Genomic DNA, 10,747 nt, shown 5'->3' with positions numbered 1-10,747 from the left:
CTATGGCTCTCAGCCTGTCGTTGTAAGGTCTGTTTTCCTGACCTCTGATCATGTGTGTGGCTCTCCTCTGGACTCTCTCAAGCTTCTCCACATCCTTTTCGAATTGTGGAGCCCAAATCTGGACGCAGTATTCCAGCTGCGGCCTCACCAAGGCCAAGTACAAGGGGAGAATGACGTCCTGGGATTTGCTTGAGAAGCATCTATGGATGCAAGCCAGCGTTTTGGTGGCTTTACTAGCCGCAGCATCACATTGCAGGCTCATGTTCATCTTGTGGTCAATGATGAGCTCAGGCTGACCCAACAACAGTGTCCTCACAGCAGCTCCAGGCATCATTGTGCCAGTTGAAACACAGACACACACCTGTCCTACAATGCTCCCAGTCCAGGGAAGAAAAATGCCATAGCCCCCACTTTCCAGCTGGAGAAGCGAGGCCCAGATTCACTGAGAAGCAGAGTCCCTGAGAGCTCCTGGGATTTTCCAAAGCTCTTTCATAAAACTTCCATTGACATGCCCAGGGTCGTGCTGCAGAGAACAAGGGCTGAACCCTAGTCTCCCTAAGCTCAGGCCTATATGCCCCCTCTTCCCCTCTGAGCTGAGCCTGCTCTCATGGTAGCTTGTTCCCCACCCAATGAGACAAGTTCCCTTTGGTTTCAGACCAGTGTTTCCTGCTGGGAAAGGTGAAAATGGTGTGATCTTAGTTCAGTGCTGGGGCATCTATCTTCAGCCATGCCACAGATATCAGTAGCAGTCAGGTCCCTGGGCAAGAGGAGCCTGGATGCCAAGAGCTGTAACTCTACCCACCCCCCCGGCACTTGCTCTGCCCCACAAGGCAGGTGGCCCTACTCTTCCAAGTCATGGCTCAGCACCTCACACAGCCGTGAAGAACCTGAAACCCTTGGAGCCTCATCTTCCTCAGCTGAGCTGGGGGAGGCAGCTGCCAGAGACAGGAGCCTGTTAACCCTTTAGGTCCAGGATGGGAGAGGGGGCACGTCCACCCCTGCCCCTTCCTCTGGCCGTACTTGGTTGAGGGCTCCGTAGGAGCAGGAGGGGTGGAGCTCATGTTTGCAGGGCCACAGAGAACTCCTGGCTTGAAAGGCAACATATTTCTAGAATCTTAGAAAAGCAGGGCTGAGAGGGACCTCTGAAGGTCATCTTGTTCGACTCGCTGCGTTGGGGCCCCAGCACAGAGAGAAATGCCAGCCCCTGACCTTTGGTGGCCTGAAACCCAAGCCCAGGTCCAGGCATGGCTGCTAGAGCTCAGCACCAGCAAATGAGCCCCTGAAAGCTAAGAGGGGCTGAGCACATGGCCCAAAGGTCATAGAGCAGCTGAATACCAGGTCATAAAAGCCCCAGCTCAGTGCCAGCCCTCCTGCAAGGACTCAGGACATGCACTGACAGGAGGGCTCAGTGAAGGGCTCAATGTAGACATAGTCCTGAGGTCATGCCTAGCTCTGCCGCCTATGTGCTACATGACTGCAGAAGTCACTTCCTTATCTGTGAAATGGAAGAATCGCACCTCCACTTTGATTCATCCTCCTGGGGCCAGGATGAAGACCCAGGTGTCCTGGCTCCCAGCTCTGACCGCTCAGTTAGACTCTCTCTGGTTAAAGTCACCTGACCTGTCAGGGCCAGGGTGCCCTTGGGCTGGTGTGAGGGCATTTGCCCTCCTGCTCTGGGCCCCCTCAGCTTAGCTCTCAGTCGCAGCCCTCTGTGCCCAGCAGGAATGTGACAAGTCCAACAATGACCGGCTGGAGGAGCATGAGATTGAGGAGTTCTGCACCCGGCTGATGAAGCGGCCTGAGCTGGATGATATCTTCTACCACTACTCGGGCGAGGACTGTGTGCTGTCAGTTGAGGAGCTGATGGAGTTCCTGCAGGACCAGGGGGAGAAGGCCAGTCTGGCTGATGCCCGCAGGATCATCCAGACTTACGAGCTCAACGAGAAAGGTAGTGTCTGCTCAGGAAGCCTGACTTGGGGCCTTGGCCTCACTGATGTCTGTCATGGGGAGTGCCCCCTTGCATAGGCAGGCTGGTTTGCTGCCCTAGCACCTGCACTAGTCTGCAGGGTCTGTAGAGTTAAAGAATGTATGGTTTCCCCTGGCCATATGCCTCAGAGCTGCCCTGTGTGGAGCCCATGCAGCAATGAAAGAGGAATGCTGACTCCATGAGCTGTTCCATCCTTGGCCTGATGTCCCTTAGTGACTTTGAGGACCTGGCTGCTTCTCCCATTGGAAATGGAGCTGAGAACCAACAGGCTTGGCTTGCAGAGGATGAGCACTCCCAAAGGGGGAGGGAGATTCCCAGCTGTCCCTGAGAGTGCAAAACATGGACATATACTCTGCTGTGTATTCCAGGGCTGGTGTAAACACAGTTACTGCTCCAGTTTAACCAACATCAACTTTAATGAAACCAATGTAGCAGCTCCCAGGGGCCCCACAAGGCTCCAGTGTCAGCAGGTTTCTTGTCTCCTATTGCAGCTATGCAGTTCCTTTCCCCAGCTAGGCAGAGGGGAGTGTGGGGTAGTGGTTAGTTAGAGTAGGGGGTTAAGAGCTCAGATTGCCATTTGTTTCCTTTGTTCTTAAAGGGAGGGGGGAGAGGAGTAAGATAATGATAGGGGAGTGGGGAGTCAAGGGATCCTGGGCCATCTCCATGGCTTTCGCTTGGGGATTCTGTGCCACAACAGGATGGCTCTGTCACTGACACTTTGCAGGCCTCAAGCAAGCCAGCATGGTGCTCCATGCCTGAGTTTCCCCAGCTGTAACTTGGGTAGTACAAGCTACCCAACAAGCACTGTGTGGGGAGGGTTAATGAAATATGTCAGATGCATGGAGCTCCTCCTACCAGAGAGTGTCTATGGTGTTAGGATCTTTGCAGGGCAGCCCAGACAGGAGTGTGGGGCCTGACCCAGGTTTCCCCAGAAATCCTCTCCTTCCCCTTGAAACCCACTTCCAGCTCTTCAGGATGTGCCTCTTCCCTTAGATATGTCTCTGCCCCTGAGTCTACTCCTGGTGTTCTCCTGAAAGTGGAAACAGGTACCAAAGGGCACAGGCATGATGGAAATGCATTATGGCTGGGGAAAATGAGGCAAGGAACATGGGACGTGCCATGTCCCGGACCACTTGGCAAGAGAATAGATCCAGAGAGAGGACCTGTGAATCCTGGCTTCTAGTACTATGTCCCCTACCCAGCAGAGGGACACTTCCTTATGCAGTTGCTCTTCCCCCTTTTCTTGTATCCTCTGTCCTGGCTTTGCCAAGAGCCCATGCACTACCCTAGGCTGGTTAACCAAGGCTTGGGTGGCCACGGAGCATGGGAGGTGCCCAGGAAGGGCCTTGTGCCCAGACACAACCTTTGGAGAGCCCCTGGAAATCTGTTCCCTGCAGCCAAGCAGCAAGACCTCATGATGCTGGACGGATACATGATGTACCTACTGTCTGCTGATGGCAACATCCTGAACCAGGAGCACACCAGGGTCTACCAGGACATGAGCCAGCCTCTGTGCCACTACTTCATCTCTTCTTCCCACAACACCTACCTGACTGACAACCAGATTGGGGGACCCAGCAGCACAGAAGCCTACATCAGGTGGGGGCCAATGGGAGGCTGGGTGCCACCGCAGGGGCCTGAGGGATTATGGCATTGAGAGCTGGGAGCCTTGGTGCAGGGGGGCGGAGGGCAACCCACCTAGGGATTTTGGGAGCAAACACCAGCTGAAAACATCTCAGCCATTGCAGAGGGGTCTCTGGGCAGCCATTGCCCAAGAGTACCAGAGCCCAGCTGAAATTAAGCCATACCTATGGCCAGTTTTTCCCTGTGCCAGTCACCGTACCAGGTGCATCAACTAAAGGGTGAAACCCCTGTCTGGGCAATAACACGGTCATTGGTAGGAGCCCGTTCCTAACCCCAGTCAGGGGCCAGCCTGAGCCTAACGCTGGAAGGTTGAGAGCCCTTGTTGTCCTTGTCCTACGAAGTGCTGCTCTTCCCACTGGGGTTGATATCTCCTTAGAAACACAAGGAAGCCCATGAGTAGCCAAGGCTCCCGTGGGGGCTCTGAGCCAAGCTGCCCTTCCTGAGGTTGGCCCCTTTCTTGCTTATGTGGCAGGGCCCTGAGACAGCCCTGGCCTTCTATAAATTCAGACCTGTGCTCCCTTCTGAGCTGCCTGTTTCTCCAGGGAGGCCTTCTCTCAGCAGGCACTAAATGAGACCTGCCTGGTCTGGACCAGGTTGAGTCACCCTAGCAAGTTGAGTCAGCAGGATAGCCCTGCACCTCCCATGGAGTCCTACTGCCCCTTGTCCATTCACCTCCCACCCCTGTTTCACTGACCAAGTAAGCCTAACCCTCCTCACACTTCATCTTATCTTACCCCTGCCTGGCTGAATGCTCCCTCATTGAAGTGGAAGTGTTGGAGCTCTCTGAGCGAGGAACCTGTCTTCAAACTACTTGGGGCTGGCTCTGATCTGGCTCCCCACAGCAGGGAACAGCTCTGAGAAGATGGATGGTGCTAAACTGGAGGGTAGGGTCAGTTCCACTGGGCTGGACCCTCGCCTTCTCTGCACTGGTCCCCTTCAGGGGCAGCTGTCCCTGGAGGGTGCTCTTGTGTGGAAGTCCTGCCTGGGAAGGCTCAGGTGACTGAGCAGTGCCAGAGTCCCTGGTTTTGTGCTAAGGGCAGGAGCAGCTTTTAACTGTTAGCCCAGCCTTTGAGTGACCCAGCTCTTCCTGCAGAGCGTTCATGAAGGGCTGCCGCTGCGTGGAGCTGGACTGCTGGGAGGGCTCCAATGGTGAACCTGTCATTTACCATGGCCACACGCTGACTTCCAAGATCCTCTTCCGGGACGTCATTGAGAGCATCCGGGACTATGCTTTTAAGGTGAGCCCTGGCCCCAGTGCAGGCAGCAGTCAGCTTTGAATCTCTCCCTTCCACAGCTACTTGACACCCACCAGGCATGCAGCTGAGTCCTGCTGCTGCTTCATGGGGTAGGATTAGTCCATGAGACCTGGGCTCAGTGAAGCTGTGGACTGGTAGGAGCCTGTGGCAGCCTCCTGTCCAGACTGGTCTTCTGAGGAGGGCTTAATCTCACCCAGCACTGTCCCTGATATCTATTCATCTCCCCAGCAATCCCCATACCCTGTCATTCTCTCCCTGGAGAACCACTGTGGGCTGGAGCAGCAGGCGACCATGGCTCGGCATATGAAGACCATCTTGGGGGACATGCTGCTGACCCAAACGTTGGACGGGCAGGTCTCTAGGGTGCTCCCATCACCAGAGGTAAGGCCCCTCAGCAGTCTGGTTGCTTTGGGGCCAGGGACTGTGTTCCCACAGGCTCTTTGGAGGCCAGCTCAGGGTTTGGGGGGGCCCAGTAATGAATACTCCTGGCTGCAACCATCTCTTGCCCTGCCTCTTGGGGCTCCCTGATTACAGGGGGGAGCCAGTGCCTCCCTTGGCAGGGGAGGAGGCTGGGCAGGTCACACAGCCCGCCCCAGCAGAGATCTGACAAGGGCTTTCTTCTCATACAGCAACTGAAGGGGAAGATCCTGGTGAAAGGGAAGAAACTGCCGGACCTAAGGGGTGACCTCGAGAACCTGAGCTTTCTCTCTGACGAGGAGGAGGAGGAGGAAGAGGAGAGGGATGGCCACAGGGTAAGGGGGCAATAGGCCAGACCAGGATGGGGACTGGGGGAGGTCAATTCTCTGAGCAAGGTCTCAGACCTAGTGGCTGGCCCCAGCAATGTCACAAGCCCATGCTGCTGTGGTGAAAGTGATGTGACAGCTAGGCACACAACTCTCCAGCACCGTCACATGCCAAGGGGTGGGAGTTGGCCATGCAGAGACCTTCACCCCACCTCTACAGCAGCCTTGGCATGACCTTCACTTGCCCAGAACAGGGCAGGAAGCTGCTGTAGGAAGGGGCTGAGACTGTCCAGCTGGGTCCAGGTTAGTAGCTCGCCTCCCTCCCTCTCTCCTTCCCTTGTCTCAGCCTCTGTGACAACGAACAGCCCTGGCCTGGCCCCTGTCTCTGCCTCAGGACAGATAGCTTGGCATGGGTTTAAGTGATCTTGAGCAGCTGGTTGCTGCTTGTCTGATCGGTCCTTTCCTGGTAGCTCTGGGCAGTGACAGTTGGTCCAGAGTAGCCTCCTGTGCTGGTCCTGCCCCCTCAGGACACAATGTCCCATGCCTTGTAACACTCTTGCTCACCAGAAAAATACATGTCTGCAGAGAAGGAAAGCTCTCTAGTCTCCCTTGATGGTGGCAGTAACTTCCTGTAGGAAGCAATGTTGGTGATTCACATTGCCTGCCCCTGTGACTTTGTACTGAGCTCCCTGTGGGGCTGGGCTGACACAATACCCATGATCAAGTGCTGGGCAGTGCTGTGCTGCAGAGTCTGCACCCGTGCCTAGGTGTCAGAAACTTTGAGGTTGCTACAGTCCTGGCCAACTTATACCTCACAGTTTCCTGAGCTGAATGCTCTCTGCTGGTAGAACTGGACAGTGTCCTTTGCTTTCCATCCTATCCAGCTGTGCAGGGGAGGGTGCTGTGAATCAGCTGTAGTGATGTGTGAAGGGGGTGTCTGGGCCTATCTGGATTCCCTGTGGTGAAAGACGTGTGTGAGCTGGAGAGCGAGGAGGGGAAAGTGTCCTGAGCTGTGGCATCTCATGGTTCTGGGATGGTTGCTGGAGTTGGGGTGCCTGGGTCTGCAGCTGGGCAGAGGAGCTGGCACCGCCTTGCACAGTGGATGCCACATTCCCTCCCCACACCCTAGGCGGGGGCTGAAATGTGCTGGCTCCTGACCTGATACTTTCTCTTTTCTTGCAGTCATCGCATTCACTGCAGGACATCAAACCATTGCAGGTGAGAGGGGCTCTGGGGACCATGCAGAAGGCCACGCACAGTCTGGATGAGAGCAGGGCTGATCCAGCCCCTGCTCCCCACTGCATGTTTATAAGGGGCTGCCCAGGGGGTAGGGCATGGGGCAAAAGAGGGGTAATTAGTCTCAGGGCAGCAGGAGCACTGTGTCTTGCTGTTGTAGCTGGGTGTTGCATCTTCATGGACAGATAAGTCCCACTTGCTCCCCCTCCCGTGGGAGAGGCACTGCAGACTGTGGCCCACTGTGTGCTACTGCCCCTGTCAGCCTCGGCACCCAGAGAGCTGGGCAGGGCCCATATGAATAAACAGTGGTGTTGCACTGCACCCATCACCCAGCAGCCAGTGACTTAAGGCCCCCTGAACAGAGTTTCTATTAGTTGTCCCCATCCAGCCCTCTGCACTTCTGTGGACATCAGTGGGAATTGGGAGTGCTCAGCATGACAGGATGGGGCCTATCAAAGCAGAGGATCACTGGGTGGGGGGTGCAGAGGATGCTGCAGGCCCCAGCACCTTGGTTTTGTCCCCGCTTTGCTGCACACACAACTTTGTAACTTCCAGGAAGGGAGAGGGAAGGGGGGTGGGAAACATGGTTAGAAGACAAGACCTCATTCGACTGAGGAGACCAGGGGGACAGAGGCCTGCTAGCAACTGAGGCCTTGAGCCAAGGTTTGGCTGAAGCCTTAGCAAGACATTGTCAGGGCACAGGGCCTCTTGTCTGTCCAGCACTATCTCCCATCACTTGGGCTAGTATACAATGTGGCAGGGCCTTCACATACCTATTCCAAAGGGACCGGGGGGGTGGAGATCCAAGAGAGGGCGGCTGCTGGCACAGGGGCCAGGGTCCATGCTCTGGGCCTGCCAGCACCATGGTTGCTGTGGGAATAGACAAGGTAGTGACCCCTTGGTGTGTTCTCATGTAGGCCAAGGATGCCTTGCAGGTCGCCCAGGAGCTCTCTGACATGGTGGTGTACTGCAAGGCCGTCCCCTTCCTTGGCCTGGAGCACGCACTCAGGAACCCCCAGGCCCATGAGGTGTCGTCCTTCAATGAGAGGAAGGCCAGAAAGTACATTAAGGAGTCAGGTGAGGGTGTGCTTGGACATGGAGCAGGGGGAAATAGACCGATGGATGGACCCAGGAACTTCAGTTCTCACCAAGACTCCAGACCCAGGATAGGGAGGGGTCAGGGGTGGGCAGGATGGGCCAGGCTGCTGGGCAACAGGTCCACCTAAGCTGGACTGGAACATGTTGTGCCCCTGTGTGGGCTCTGATGGGGTGGGCTTGGGCTTTGCTAGCCTGGGCTTGCCAGGATCAGACCAGGAGCCGTGGCATAAGATGGGGTTAGATCGTGTTATGCCACTGTGCACAGCCCCAGAGGTGGCCACAGACTTGAATAGGGTGAACTGGGTGGGATGGCTTTGGGTGCACTGCCCTGGAGCTGGCAGGTGTCTTGCTATCTGGCTGAGCCTGAAGCTTGGCCTTTGAAGTGAGGCATGCTCCCTGTGGGCTCTGCTGTGAACACTTTAACCCACAGGAAGTGTCTGTTATTCCAGGACCTCTGAGGTCTGTGCTTCTGGACAGGGCAGGGCATGGGGCTTTGCTGGGGACTCAGCCAGGCACGAGGTGTGTCCAGAATTGCACCAAGGTCATGCTGTGCATGTTGGTGAGCTGGCCAGAGACCCCTGGAAGATTTCCAGGGGGCACTCTCTGCTGATGAGGCTCCTCTAATTTATCCCTGCTTTGCTGATGCCTGGAAGCCCCTGGCCTGGACTAGGCCCAGCATGTTGAGCACAGAACAGATGCCCCTGCCCCAGAGTGCTGACAGGTTGAGGCAATAGACTCAGACTCAGTTCTGGGGTCCTTCCACCTCTGAAATCATTTCCAGCCTCAGGATTTCAGCAGCTGATATTTTGCTGGTACAATCTAAACCCTGTACAGTGGGCTTGTTTGGTAGCCAGGAAATTGGCTGATACCTATAGTAGTAGGTTAAACCTGCAGGCCCCTACAAGTTAATGCCTGACAGTGAAATAACCCCCATATGACTAATCCACAAACTGAGCCAGCCTGCTTGTGGTTTGAAAACCTTTCATCAATCTGCACGTGAGGTCAGGCTGTAGCTACAAGAAACTACATGTTCCTTCAGCCAGGTGCTGGGGGGCAGCAGAAAACTTACTGAGGATAATAGAGGGGAGGGCTCTGCTTCCACAGGACATTTGAGGACTCAGGACAGAGCACTGACATTTGAGCCTTGACATTTGAGCAGGGGGCTCCACTGTCCCCCTGACATACAGCAGCACCTCATCCCTAGCCACAGGCTCCTGTGGGCTGCTGGCATGGACTCAGTTTGCGCTGACTTTTCCTGGCCTTGCCCTCTGCTTAAGGGATCAGGCATTGGGGGGCAGTGGGGTGGAGGCAGGGTCTCCCTCCCGCTCAGCACTGCTAACATGAAGCTGCTTTGCCCTGCTGCAGGGAACGCCTTTGTCCGCTACAATGCCCAGCAGCTGAGTCGCATCTACCCCGCGGGGCTCAAGATGAACTCTTCTAACTTCAACCCCCAGGAGATGTGGAACGCCGGCTGTCAGCTAGGTGAGGGGGCAGCTGGGGCCAGGGCCAGTGCCAGCCATGGGGTGACCCTGAGGGGGAGACACTAGCCCCAGCCCTGTCACAGGGTGCCCATGAGCCAGTTGTATCCCTGCCCTGTGCCTCAGTTTCCCAATCTGTTCCATGGTGTGCTGGTCCTGACCTGCCTTTGTGCTCTTTGTGGAAAGGGCCAAGCAGGGCCCTTTCTATCATTAGAAATGGGCCCCAGTAAGACACTGGGCTGAGCCTGAGCCCCCAACCTGGGCAAGAGGCTTAGTTCCTCAGCTCATCTTGGTATGAGCAAAGGGAGGCAGAGGAGACTGAGGGGGAGGATAAAGGATGATAAGGGACTGGTGCTCCCTGCTGGTTCCTCTGGGTAATGCCTGGCCTGCATCCCTGATGGCCCAGCCCAGGTAGGCCAGGCTGGACCCTGCCCGCTGGCCAGCACTGGGTACAGGGCAGGTGAGGCCAGCATTTCCTCCTCATGGCACCCAGAAGCATTGGCTGTGTTGAGCTTCTGCTGACCGTGTGGAGCAGGCTCAGGATTAGGTTCCCAAAGGAAACATGTCACTGGCTTGTCAGAGACATAGGCTGGTGTTGCTGTCATTGGTGGGGCAGAGCTAAGAGCATCGGCACCCACCCAGGGCAGAGCTGTGTGGGCTGCAGCAGTCTGTGCCAGCCCATCTAGGCAAGACCCCCTCATACCCTCACACTTAGGCATCCCAGAAGAGGGAGTTGGGGTAGGTAGAATGTGGTCCCAGCTTGAGACTACTGGGCCTCCCCTTGTCTGGCACATTGGCTTCCCCTGCCCCAGTGCCCGCGATCATAGCCTTACACAGCAGATCCCTCCCCTCAGCCCTGCCAGAACCTGCTCATATACACTGCCCCCTCCTCCAGCCCCTTTGCCCCAGACCCCCAGCTCTTACCTGTTTACACTGGCAACCTCCACAAACCCCCACATTCCCCTGCCCTGGCACCCTCAGATTTTGCCTGTATAAACCTGTGGATGCTCTCTGTGTTTTGTTTTAAAGTGGCTCTCAACTTCCAGACTCCTGGCTGTGAGATGGACCTGAATGATGGGCGCTTCCTACAGAATGGATGCTGTGGCTATGTGCTCAAGCCCAGATTCCTGTGCAATGGCCAGAGCACCTTCCAACCCGAGGCCCCTTTGCAAGGGTCCAGCCATAGGTCCATCATGCTGATGATCAAGGTGCTGGGCTCTATGCAGAGCGGTCTGTGGATACAACAAGGGTGGGTGGGCATTGGGGTGGGCATGTGCATGGAGTGTGGGGTGCTGGACTGTTGCA

General features: G+C 56.0%; 1 protein-coding gene across 2 annotated transcripts in view; it reads left to right on the top strand.

The window, feature by feature from the left end:
* PLCD3 (phospholipase C delta 3) overlaps nt 1-10,747 on the top strand; it is a 71,215-nt gene that overhangs the window by 54,122 nt on the left and 6,346 nt on the right. For both annotated transcript variants that reach the window (XM_019523534.1, XM_019523535.1), the window contains 9 exons: nt 1,723-1,948; nt 3,385-3,586; nt 4,725-4,869; nt 5,116-5,268; nt 5,517-5,639; nt 6,813-6,848; nt 7,784-7,943; nt 9,330-9,446; nt 10,472-10,650. In XM_019523534.1, coding sequence (XP_019379079.1) covers nt 1,723-1,948; nt 3,385-3,586; nt 4,725-4,869; nt 5,116-5,268; nt 5,517-5,639; nt 6,813-6,848; nt 7,784-7,943; nt 9,330-9,446; nt 10,472-10,650 — 1,341 coding nt within the window. The remainder of the gene's footprint in view (nt 1-1,722; nt 1,949-3,384; nt 3,587-4,724; nt 4,870-5,115; nt 5,269-5,516; nt 5,640-6,812; nt 6,849-7,783; nt 7,944-9,329; nt 9,447-10,471; nt 10,651-10,747) is intronic.

The sequence above is a fragment of the Gavialis gangeticus genome, unplaced genomic scaffold (genome assembly GCF_001723915.1).
Source record: "Gavialis gangeticus isolate Ggan-Ray unplaced genomic scaffold, GavGan_comp1, whole genome shotgun sequence".
NCBI lineage: Eukaryota > Metazoa > Chordata > Crocodylia > Gavialidae > Gavialis > Gavialis gangeticus.
This window is presented reverse-complemented; position numbering and strand designations above follow the sequence as displayed.